This window comes from Buteo buteo, chromosome 6, assembly GCF_964188355.1.
Source record: "Buteo buteo chromosome 6, bButBut1.hap1.1, whole genome shotgun sequence".
Taxonomy (NCBI): Eukaryota; Metazoa; Chordata; class Aves; order Accipitriformes; family Accipitridae; genus Buteo; species Buteo buteo.
Genome location: NC_134176.1, coordinates 35,680,919 through 35,694,414, shown reverse-complemented (window position 1 = coordinate 35,694,414; position 13,496 = coordinate 35,680,919). Strand labels below are relative to the sequence as shown.

Sequence of the window (13,496 nt, the reverse complement as noted above, 5' to 3'; positions counted from 1 at the left end):
TTTTGTAGAATACTGTGCTTGTTTTTTACAGTGTGTTTTTAAGGTGACTTCAGATTTACTGCTTGGAAAATCTTTAACGTTCAAAGTAAATTGTTCTATCAGGGAGTTTTTGATGTCCAATAGGGGCAGAATACAATGATAAACAAAATAGCTAAATTCCCTAAGGCAAACTTACTGCATTACCTCATTTATGGATCAGTATGCCAAGTTTAAAAAGAAAGGTGATTGCTCTGGAGCAATTCACATGGCAGAAAATTTTGTGATACTTGAACTGAACTAATAATTAAGCTGAGCAATAACAAACTTTGATAGAATAACAGTAGGAAAAGAAAAAAAGCCAAGCAAAAAATGCTTTATTTGTTGTACATATTAGTCCTAGTTTTTCTATAAAACTAATAGAAATTGGGTTGTTTCCAATACAAATCTCTGTTTGATTATCTTTGCAAGACTTTAAACGATTTCCCACCTTTACACTTGCCAGTTAAGAAAAGGAGCATTTTGTATCCAGTATTTTCAGATTGTTTACTTTGGATTTTATCTTAACAAATTGATTATTGAATGCAAGCTGATCATACTGCTATAAGAAGGAACATATATCTATTCAAGCTTCTTTGTATGATATAAAATTACAGTATATTACACTACTGTATTTGCCATACTGACCTACACATGCATGACTTGGATGCGTATTAATTAATGCTGTAAACTATTAACTCTGACCAAATACTCAAGTTGGAATAAGTAGGGAGTGCTGTGTTGCCACTTCTGACCAGCACTATGTGGGAAGTTTTTAAGTGTAAATTGCTGCGCCTGCAGGAATTTGGGAAAATCACAGCTCATTAGCTGCTTCTGTTGAAATGTTGGCTTCCCTTTGTACAGAGATCCTGAAAGAACCATGGAAAATGCTCTTTCAGGAGTCATTGGCTTGCAAAGAAACAAGATAACACCAGTCAGCTGCCGGATTGATAGAATCATGGCATAACAGAAAATAGCTTGCAGGGACTTAATCATCTGGAATAGCAGTATTGGATCGGATTATTTAAAGGAGATATTTCTGTGTCAAATGTTTTGTATTTTTCTGATATATGGTAAGAAAAGTAGTTTGGTTTTTTTCTTCCTTACTTACATATATTCTTGAAAGGTTGTTATTTCTTTCTACCTCAGTGAAATCCTCTTTATCCTCTTGGTCTAAAATTTGTTTTCCTGAATTGTAGATTGAAATATATCTGGTAGAAATGAAGTTTTCATTTAATAGTAAAGATAAATTTGAAGGAGAATTTATGTGTGCCTCTGTATTTAATTGATGAGAACACTTTTAATAGATTGAGAAAGTATTTTAATTTTTGTATTTAATGTTTTATCTGGGAGGAATTTGAACTTCTGTTGTGATTAATTTATTTTACTTCCTAACATGTTAACTATATATGTGGCATATTTGTGAAGTGAAATAGTCAACAAAATAATGTCATTAAGTACAACACCATTCAAAAAAGGTACCTTTGTTCCATTATGAACTAGTAATTAATGCATTCAACAATTAAAAACCAGTAAGTCTGCTTAAAGACAAGGTACAAGTTAGAATTTGCTAAATTAATATTCTAGATATTTACTCATAAAATACGTTTTGTGGAAACACACACTGCTTACATTTCTTTAAAGACTAGTACTTGTCCGGTTATGTAATAGCTTGCAATAAAGCCATTTAGAACTGGGAAAGTGAAGTATTTCTGTCTTTGCTTAAAGTAAGAACATAGTTTAAATGTGACGATTTTTAGTTACTACGAAATAAACAGTTTAGAAAAATATTTGCACTAAGGGTTTTTTTGTTGTTGTTCTGCAGTCTCAGTTTGAACTCAGGGTATTCCATATTCGTGGGGAACATGCTGTATCAACTGCTCAGCTTGAGGAAACCATTGCACATCTGAAGAATGAACTCGATAATAAATTAAACAGAATAAATGAAAAAGCAAAGGATATTGGTGTTTCTACCGAAGATGATAACCCACCAAAGACATACCGAAATGTATGTATACAGACTGACAGAGAAACTTTCATAAAGCCTAGTGAAGAAGAAAACAGAGCTGTGAAAAATAACCAGGTAGTACCCAGAAAGCTTAATATTTCTTCTTTGTCGCATAGTATTTCTGCCCAAAGTGAAAATAAGGACAATTACAATGTACAGTCTTCAGAAAGTGTCTTATCTTGTCAACCAAAACAAATGCTGCCTCCTCCACCACCACCGCCACCTCCTCCTCCCCTTCCTGATTCTTCACTACCAGGTTTAGTTCCTCCACCACCACCTTTGCCAGCGGGTCTGACTTCACTGACATCTCAGTTTGGATCTAGTCCACCACTGCCACCTCCACTTTTTGAAGGCTGTAGGAATTTTCAAGCACCACCGCCACCACCACCACTTCCAGGGTCGGGACCTCCTGTTCCTCCTCCACTGCCCGGATCTGGTTTACCTCCACCCCCTCCACCTCCAGGGCCTGGGTCCTTTTTTAATAGCACTTTATCGTCAAACCAAGGTCCTCGAAAACCTCCCGTTGAACCTAGCCGTCCCATGAAGCCTTTGTATTGGACACGGATACAATTGCAAGGTAGCAGGTAAAATATATTTATTTGGACTTAGAGTTGCTATTTATAGGCCATGATAGAAGGGTATGTATACTATTTAAGACTTAATAGCAAAAACTTAACAGTCTTGGAATGTGTCACAAAATCAGCGTAGAGGCATGGAATTTACATGTTTTAAGAAAAAAATTGAATCAGTTCTAGAAGTCTAAAAATAGATCACCAGAAATTACTTTGAAATATTAAATATAAATTAGAATTGTATGCATTATAAATGAAAATTATGTGCATTATAACAAAAAGAAATTTTGTCCTTTTTTTCCCCAAAATCCAAGTACTCCATGGGCAACTGTAGTGACAGGGTAGCACTGAAGAGAAAAAAGGTAGCCAACAGATTAGAAAGATTGTTTGGGTTTTTTTTAAAATCTTAATTAGAATTAGAATTGAAATGTTAAAGTTGGTGAGGTGAGAACCTAGAGTTTCATTTTTGCTTTCCAGTCATTTCAGGTGATACCATCTTCAGAGCACTATGTTGTGTCATCCTCTATGATTCCAGTTCTAGAAACAGTTAAACTGGAACCTAACCTCTGTGTATAGTTCCGTCAGAGCAGGAAAACTAAAGCATATGTATAAATATATGTAGCTCAGGAACCTGTAGCATGAAGCATCCATTATGGAGGAGGTTCAGTACTGATAGACACCGCTGTAGTAAAAAAAAAAAAAAAAAAAAAAAAAAAAAAAAATTTACCAATCTTACTCTGATTTAGTGCTGGGATGAAACTCTTGAGGGAAGGGATGCCATCCAGAAGGACCTTGACAGGCTTGAGGAGTGGGCCCATGCAAACCTCATGAGGTTCAACAAGACCAAGTGCAAGGTCCTGCACCTGAGTTGGGGCAATCCCCAATATCAATACAGACTAGGGGATGAATGGATTGAGAGCAGCCCTGCAGAGAAGAATTTGGGGATACTGGTAGATGAAAAATTGGACAGGAGCCAGCAAAGTGAGCTTGAAGCCCAGGAGGCCAACTGTATCCTGGGCTGCACTAAAAGAAGTGTGGCCAGCAGGTTGAGGGAGGTGATTCTCCCCCTCTACTCTGCTCTCGTGAAACCCCACCTGGAGGACTGCCTTCAGGTCTGGGGCCCCCAACATAAGAAGGACATGACCTGTTGAAGCAAGTCCAGAGGAGGGCCACAAAGATGATAGGGGGCTGGAGCACCTCCACTGTGAGGACAGGCTGAGAGAGTTGGGGTTGTTTAGCCTCGAGAAGAGAAGTCTTGGGGGGGGACCTTATTGCGGCCTTTCAATATATAAAGGGTGCTTATAAGAAAGATGGAGAAGGACTTTTTACTGAGGCCTGTAGTGACAGGACAAGGGACAATGGTTTTAAACTGAAAGGAGGTAGATTTAGACTGCATATAAGGAAGAAATTTTTTACAAGGTTGGTGAGATGCTGGAACACGTTGCCCAGAGAAGCTGTGGATGCCTCATCATTGGAAGTCTTCAAGGTCAGGTTGGGTGGGATTTTGAGCAACCTGATCTAGTGAAAGATGTCCCTGCGTGTGGTGGGGGGTGTGGGACTAGATGATCTTTAAAGGTCCCTTCCAACCCAAACCATTCTATGATTCTATGAAAGCAGCCTAAGAGTATACACTGTTCTGGCAAATCTAAAGTTACTATGAAAGATACTGTTTTATTGATTTGTTTATAAGGGATCATTTGGTGAACAGGCATAAATAAACAATTTTTGGACAGTCTTTTTGAAATGATCCCACAAACTTTGTTTATGCTATCCATTTATTCAGCTGGCAGAGGAAAAGAAGTGCTCACATTTACACTTTCTGAGCCAGCATGCATACCTTACTGCCACAGCAGTGTGTGGTTTCAGTGCTGCTCAGCTGCTCTTCTGGATTTTGGCTGATTCCAACTTTGCTTCAAGTGTTTATTAATGTAACATAGAGCTCCATTAAGAGGGTTGGCTCACAAAGTATTTTGGGGGGATGCTTAAGTGACATGGACTATTTCTAGTTTAACAAGGAGCTGCTAGAATCATGAACTAAAATTCAGGTCCTGTGTTATGCAGGTAATGAAATCACACGATTATTCAGGTCTTAAAAGTAAAATCATTATTATCTGTGTTCAGAATTATTTTAGCATAAGTGCAGTTACAAAGATGTTAAGTTTATTTTAAACATTTTAATAATTTACATTATTATATGGGACATATATGCTATACTATATATACACACACTATTACATACTGTATTATATACTGTGACTATATTAGGTATTATTATATGTTATGAATTACTGTATTACAGATTATTTGTTTAGATTACTTAATATATTATTATAATAGGTCACTATAAATTATTTAAGTATTACAATTTATTTATGATTATTCTTACTCTTTTATTTTAAGTAATTTTTAGGATTATGTTTAAACACAAAGTAAATATCTGCATTTAAATGTATTTAAATATGAGTTTTGTTTTAGCTTACAGCTTTTTGTCTGAATTTATTTTGATGAGAAAGAATCATTATTCTGGTATAATAAAGCATAGTAAGGTGTTAATATTTTATATAAAATGTTTGACAGGAACAAACAATTAATGAAATGTCAGTTGTATTCTTTCAATGATTCAGAATTAAAGGCATTGAAATATTTTGGAGCAGGAAGTTTGAGCATTTGGGGTTTACTTTCCAAAAATTACTAGTGATAAATTGTTTCATAGTGAATAAATAGTTGGTCCATAAATAAACCTTATTGTAATTCTTCCTATTGATTCACTGAAATCAAAATATTTTTCTGAAATATTGCTGGTTCACCAAGCTTTTGCTGAATGCAAGATAAAGTCTAAGTCATAGCTTTCTCGTGAACTGCTGGTTACCAGATATAATTGTCCAGCATTTTCATGGTCTGCACTAGAACTGGAAACTTCTTCAAGGGTCTGCTGCTCAGATCAGCAGCTATCCAGGACTTCAAATTTCTTGTTACAGAGCCAGAAAGAATCCTTCATTCTTCAGTGTGGTTGACACTACAGCTAGTATCAAGGAGGGTGAAACTGTGGAGCTGTAAGCATGTCCTGTGACACAGAATATGCTGCATCAGCAGATGCTAATGGAAAAATTAGAGTTCCTTAAACATTCACAATGGTAAATTTACAGTTGTGTATTTCGTATAAAAAATCCTAAATTTTGAAAAAAAAATAATTTTGGTTCCCCTTAAATTGATAGGTATTGTATTTTGTTGCATATTACATCTAATAAAAATATGTTTAGTGACATCAGCCATTTGTATTTTACAGGGGTTTTAATCACTTTTTTTTTTTGCAAATAATTTCACTGCCTTTTAGTGACATCTGCTGGAAGAAGTGGTCCCACCTTCTACTGATAAACAGACAAGAAGAGCACTCAGAAGTTTTGTCACACATATTTTCTTGAAACACTGAAATTTTGAAACAAAACTCATTCAGAATTGAAGTGCCATGTTTGCAGCACTACATAGTATTTTCCCCAAATCCAGATAAAACTAGAGGATTGTGTAAAAAAGTTCCTAAGTGTTCCAAAACTAAAGCTGGTCTTGGAACGCAAAAAAAGAGGGAAAGATAATCCACATTTAAAATTTAGTTGGTTGGCTGGAGCAGAATACAGGGTGGTCTCCCAAAATATAGGCCACATAATTACTCTGGTTTCTCAGAACTGCAACAAGGATAAATATGAGCATACAACATCTGCAGCTAACCTGAAGTCAGTCAAGTCCTATACAAGTGACCCCAAATGCTCTTAAAATATACTTGAATAAAGTTTCTTCATTATTTGTTGATACTGTTTATTTTTATAGGTCTAAATAGATTACTAGGAATTTCTAAAAAAAGCTGCTCTTGAAATACTTACTCCTAATCCTAGTTGAATGACAGAAGTGTCTCGATGTATTTGCACAAGCTGCAGTTGTAATATTTGATTGTTGTATAAAAAACTGTACAATACAAATAATGCATTTTGATAGTCTAGCAGGCATGGATACTAAATAGCTAAACTTTTTGCTACAGCCTTCTGCAAAACATTTTGGCTCCTTACAAGAGCAAGGTATAGGGAAGGAATGCTGTTTATATAGCAGTAGTACATGTTGCTTTGAGTTTGAAATCTATAATGGATTTTCATCTATTATGGTTAGATCTGTTATGATTCTTCATAAATGTTTATTGGAAATTTTATAATTACCTTTCCCTTTGTAGGAAAACTGCTATGCCAACATTATGGGAATCACTAGAAGAACCTGATATACTTGATACTACTGAATTTGAATATTTATTCTCCAAAGACACCACTCAGGAAAAAAGAAAACCATTATCAGAGACTTATGAAAAAAAACCCAAGGCCAAAAAGGTATTTATTGTTTCTTTGTGTTTTCTTTTTTTGTGTCACTGTTTAGTTTTACATTTTAAGAAAACCCTCTTTTTATTTACAGTTGAACGAACAGATATTAGATGGGTTTGTAAATCTCATTTTAAAGCAAAATAGGTGGACTGCTGATTCAACTCTTGCTTGAGAATGCAAGGTTATTATTTACCTTGGAAGATTTCTTGACTTTGAAAATGAAAGTTCCATATCCTAGTGAGGTAGAAAAAACATCGTATAGGAGAACTGAATGAAAGTTCTAATATGAGTCTAAAAGTGCCAATATTTCAGGCTGTGTCTGTCCTTGAACTGATCTATAGTTAAACACTGTCATTAAGTTACTCTAGCAAACCTCTTTTCCATTGAGATGAATTTTATTGGAAAAACGAAGCATAAAGCAAGATAGGACTGTTAGACATTTTGAATAAGGAATGCCAGAAAACTTTTTTTCTGGTATAGCTAAAGAGCTGTGTCAGGAAGGGACAGGATGATCATGTCTTTAATGGCCAAAAGTTTATGCAGTAACTCTGTCATTACCGTAGCACAGATATTGTGTGCCTCAGACTTGATTCATTACAGAGAGAGCTTGTAGTTGTCAATTACTGTGTGCAGATAGGACAAAGAAATGGCATTAGTAGTATTTGCTGCAGGAAAAATTCTAGGCTGAATAATAGTCGATACTGTTTTCCTAAACCAATGTGGTTATGTATTAGAAACCCATTTAAATATATACTATATTGTAAATCTCTTTGAGCTTACCTGCTTGGAACCACAAGAGGGCACTTTGTATGTAGGCTATGCTATCTATGTTCAACTTTATAATACATATAATGTGAAATATACACACATAGATACATATCAGTGCAATCAGATCTTTCAAAACATCTTTGATCATAAACTTACTGTATTGTGTCTTAGCGCAATACTTAATGAGAAGTGTAAATAAGGCTATAGGATTTATAAGATTCAAACTCATGTGATGCAAAAAGTGAAAAATGAAAAATGGGGCCAGGATGGGGGCATGCTGGCATTTGTAAGTACACCCTAAAGAAATTATTAATTGTTGCAGTCCTTCAAATGTTAGATTGAAGTTGGACATGAACATCTCTGTGAAAAATATTTTGACATATTTTACTTGACAAATGATTCAAGTGCATATGGCACATAGTACACAGCTGTATCTGTAAATCCCAGTAGTTCACATTTGTGATACCCTCTTTCTAAAATGTATTTTCACATTTCATTGATTTACCTCTTTCAGAAAGATTTATTTAATAGGAAACACAGGTTTCTAAAGAACTTTGAAGAAAAACATAACCAATGTAACTTTAATGGAGAAATAATATGCACAAATAGTTACCTTTGTATTTCAAAATCACAGCAGTTGAGTGAATATACCTATTTCTCCAGGTGTATGACAGCAAACCAGGTAGAGAATTAGGCCTGTATTCTGAAAGATTAAATTGCATTATTCTTTTCCCTTGCTACTTTGTAAACTAACTTATTTGCTACAGCAGCACAATTTTTTAATGATCTCTCTTAACTTTATCCAAAATCAAATTGGATAATAGTTACTCTATACAATATAGGAAATAATTATATAATAATAAGTACTATTTCTTGTGAGAAACCAATGTATTTTCTTACAAAGATATCTTCTTTACTTATGTCACTGTTTGAATTATTCTGGTTTGTTATTAAATGTAAGCTTATTATTTTAAGACTAGGTATATATTTACTGAAATTAAAGAAATGAAAAAAGTTCATTTAAAGTACTGTGTGAAAACACAAAAGTAAGTCCCCTAAGAGATAAAGTAACAGTTATATCTATTATTATGTCCTTAGTTTGGTAAAACTCATGCGATTATGATCATGGTGTGATAAACCATGGAAACCTAGGGCTTTCTGTGAAAATTTCAAAAACTCATGGTCAAAAATACCAAACTTTCTGTCATTTGGTCAATTTAAAAATTAAAAATAAATCAGCTTTTAGAATTCAAATTAAATTTGACTCTAAGTGAGTATAGAAGCATTTTCTTATTGTATATCCTGTCTTTCAGCCTTTCTTTGTTAAATGGCTCATGGTAGCAGATGAATATTTTTACAGACAGTTGGTCCTCTTAGATGGTCCTGTGTTTTTTATTTGTCTCTCTGAAAGCCCAGATGTCTGCAGCCTGGCTCCAATGGATCAATCTTGGTGGGCTGCAAGCGATACAGTAGTAGAGAGGTGTTTTATTTAGTTACAGGAGGGTTTATTAGTAGATTATAACAGAAAGATCCTGTAGGTTAATGTAAAACTTATCAGTTCTGCTGGCTTCATTTGTGCTTTCTCATGCCTTTTCTTGGCTCTCAACTTTTCTTGCGTTTTTTTCCAACAATTATATCTATCTACTAGGGTTTTAACAACAATCTTTTTCTTTGCTTCAGTACAGAAATTTGTGCTTGTCTGGTTTTAAGAATGCTACAGGTGTAATAGTGTATGGAATTGTATAATCTGGTTAAAGATGCTTTCTACACGCATTAAGACAGACACATGAATCTTACGAGGTTCATCATATTATGATTTTTAGCTGATGCGGCATCATTTTGTATTTTTTTGTAAATTCCTTTCTCATGTTCTATAAAAAAGCCTTCCAGAGCAATATACAGGTACAGTGATAGAATCTGGAGTAGTAGTTTGTGTTTGGAGTAGGTAAGCTATTTTATTTAATAATACAAGTTAGTGTTGACCTATTCATGGCATTAAATCTCTTCTCCTCTGCACAAACTTTGTCCTATTTCATACTTTCTTATACAAACTAAGTTCGGCTTGCTTGGTATTCAGAGAAATGACAGACCAATAGGTGGTGCAGGACTGCTTATTAAAACACAGTTACTTAATACTTTTCTCCTTGAATGAGAATTACATCAGTACCTCACAATCAAGTTCCTTATGCAATTGGAAGTAAGATTCTATCTTTGCAATTAGAGGGGAATTGTTTCTCATTTAACTGGGTCTTCTTTATAAAACTAAGGAGGCTTTAACAATTAGTGGCTTGTTGAATTATGACTTCTCTACCATCTATTTACATTTCTCTTGCAGTTCAAATAAAATAATATTATTCAATTTATTCTCAGAATTCTTATTTTTGTGAAACCACTGAAATAATCTGTATGCTTAATCTGTGGGATGAATGCTTCTGTGGAAAGTATCACATTAAGCCTATAGAAATTTCACTTTGTTCTATTCTTACCCATTTGTCCACATAGTAGACACCTCATGGCAACACAGGTTAAAATATTCACCATATGCTGTGGTTTTGTTGCTTACCAGCTGATAGATATCTACCATTTTCAGCCAGAAGTATCTAAATCTTGTCCTACATAAATGGAACAGATGGTCTGTATTCCAGTACAATTTGACAAGTTATGTTCAGAAGAAACTTCTGAATATATACTTGTATTCATATTTATATTTTTATATATATACTGTATTTACAATATTATATGTAATTTATAAAATAAATACTTATAATATAGAATATATATATACTCCTACATATAGTCAGTGTCAAAACAGCAGAATACATTTGAGGATTCTGTGGGCATCTGTGCTGGGTCTGGTTACCTTGGTATTTTCACTTATGACCTAGATAATGGAATATTAACTCTGCAGCCACCACCTAGTTGTGAGAGGCTTATACTGGAGTAGACCCTTCAGTAAGCTTTCATGTATCAGAGATATGGTCTGAAATATAGGGATAAGCACAAAGCTAATACAGTTAACCACAAGGTTAATACAGTTAAGGATATTCAGCTACCTAGAAATAAGATGGGGTACAACTGGCTAACTGTCTAGGTAATAGTTTAGCAGAAAGGATCTTGGGCTTATAATGGCTCACAAGAGGTAAATGAATTGTCAAATCGTGGTACTACTAAAAAGGGAAAACAGAAGTCTGATAGAAGTATTGCTTGCAAGACAATCTACTTAGCCATGTCTCAGTTAAGAACTGCATCTAGATTTAGGCACTACAGCCTTTCATTAAAAATGTTTACTAACTGTAAAGAGGCAATAGGAGTGAGAAAAGAATTGAATTATTATGATTGTTTAGTCTAGAAAAGAGAAGGTTGATTGGGACATACAGTAAATGTCATCAAGTGCATGCAGCTGCTGCAAAGAAAGATTACAAAAAGCTTTCTAAAAGTAAGGATACCAAAGGAATGCAGAACAATTTTGGCTAGGGAAATTGTGTTTCTGTATTGGGAGATCTTTAAGAAAATTTGTTTAGAATGATCACATCTAGCTGATACTTTCTTAAGTGCAGAAATGCTTTGGATGACATTTTGAGTGCCTTTCCAACATCATGATTATGTTACTCAGTTAAAAAGGCATAAAGTCCACTTTCTGTCCATTGTCCTATGGATGGAAACAGCTGACTGCCCTTTTTTCCAGAGTGGAAGCACTTTCATGATTCCCAAATTCATTGCTTTTGTGCCTGCCAGAAAATGGCTTATTAATTGAGTTACGCTAGTTTCTAGAGGCTATCATCCTGACATGAGGATGAAATGATTAGAATTTGAAATGCAGTTGTTAAAAAATGAGATATTCTAACAAGTATGTGGGGAAAAAAGGAAGTTAAGAATCTTCCAGCAGCAATGCTAATATAACTTCTTAAAGGACTGCATAGAGGGTGATTTTATTTATTTTTAGGCATATGTTAAATTATTTTGGAAAAAATGTAGCACATTCACTTGATAGTCATACAATGTAAACATAATATAGTTTAAATGAAGGTCAGATGCACCTTTCTAGTACACTTATATATTCTTGAAGTTTGTTACAGTAATGCTTACCTGGGCTTAGAAGCTCTGCAAGGTGTGTGGCTGTTCATACTTCTGTGATCATGCACTCCTTTGGAAAATCTAGCAGCTTTGGAAGAACCTCTTATTTTTTTTCCAATTCTACATCCTCTGAAATATTTCAGAAAACCCTTATTCTTGTGCATTTATCTGCTCTGAATATATGCAATCTTGTAAACAAAAGTTCTACGGTATACTGTAGATAATGATCAAAATAAATATTCTAGGTTTTTAGGTATTATGTCTTGAGAGTAGAATTTGTCTTTTCTGGATGGGGAGAATTTACTGTCTAGATGAATATATTAGGTATGTCCCAATATTAGAGCAAAATTGTGCAATATATTTAAGAATTAGTAAATACAATTCTTCTCTCATAAGAATGCTTCTGAAGTGTGAGACTAAAAGCATTGTAATCTTATATGACGTAGTACAATGCAGTGATTTTTTTTGGATGCGATATCTATTAAATGGAAAAGAGACTCTTGCTTGCATCTTGACTTTCCCAGAGAGTCTAGGTGGGTAAATAATGTAAGGAAAGAGTGGGATTTATTTCCTAGGATAGTTCTGAAGTGGTTGAATTTGCAGCAGGTGAAGTTGAATTTACTGGAAAAAATAAAGAAGTTCATTAGCATCTGAATATGAATCAAATCAATTTCTCGTTTTGGCTAATTCAATTAGCTTAATCTAAATACGTAAGTTACTGGTATAGTGCAGCTTGGTAATATACATTGGATCTAAAAGTATTTACACTAAGTCTTTAGTTAAGCTTTTTCAAATGCACGTAGTTGGTCCCACTTTCAAAATTATTTAGAAGTTACAGTTTCTTGGAAATCAAGAAGAAAAAGGGCTAGATCCACCAGGTTATTTTAGTACATAACTTCAATTTAGGTATTGATTCTATTGGACATTTGGACTTTAAATGCCTTTTGAATATTACTCCTTTTTTTTAACTCCTATTTTTAAAGTATCACTGACATGCTTGTGAAAGTGCAACTGTTAATCTAGACTATTTTCATTGTCATTTCTGTATTTTCTTATGCTTAGATTTCAGTTGTAGCATTCTAGACATATGATTTCTGCACCTATTGTATTATCCACTAACACTCACATTAAAGCATTTATCTGGGAATGTGTGGTTTATTTTAAAAAGCATATTGTAAGTTATATTTGTGAAATTTGTAAATGAGCTTCAACTATAAAGTTTTATCTACCAAAAATGTTCAACTGTAAGTAGATTCAGTACAGTACCATTAAGGTCCGTAGCTGTTTATGAAAACAATGAAAACTAAGAACAATTAGCGTATTAAAACTAACCTATTTTTCTGGGAAAAAAAATCAGTTGTTTTTGAAAGCAACTCAGTTTTGAATAGATTTGAATATAATTTGAAGGATCTAGCATCTTTCTCAGACTCTGAAAGTCTTCTATAGATGTTTTCGTGTCAGATGAAGGACTGAAGTTTTACATGCAAACGATTTTGCTTTCATTCATTCTAAACTGTTAACATTTCTTGTTTGTACATATCCATGCAAATTTTTAAGCTGATAGGCACATGTAATTGTTTTCAAGGCATAGGTTCTCCCTTTCCTGTTAAATTTGCAGAACCAAAACCTGTTCTTCCAAATAGAAGGAAGGCAGAATTAGGACATATATTTTGGAAAGAAATAAAAAACATGACTCATTAT

The 13,496-nt window shown here is 34.1% G+C and overlaps 1 protein-coding gene across 1 annotated transcript in view; it reads left to right on the top strand.

Moving 5' to 3' along the window:
* FMN1 (formin 1) overlaps positions 1-13,496 on the top strand; it is a 146,304-nt gene that overhangs the window by 47,479 nt on the left and 85,329 nt on the right. Inside the window, exons 4-5 of the mRNA XM_075030390.1 lie at positions 1,841-2,607; positions 6,812-6,962. Of these exons, the coding sequence (XP_074886491.1) occupies positions 1,841-2,607; positions 6,812-6,962 (918 nt within the window). The remainder of the gene's footprint in view (positions 1-1,840; positions 2,608-6,811; positions 6,963-13,496) is intronic.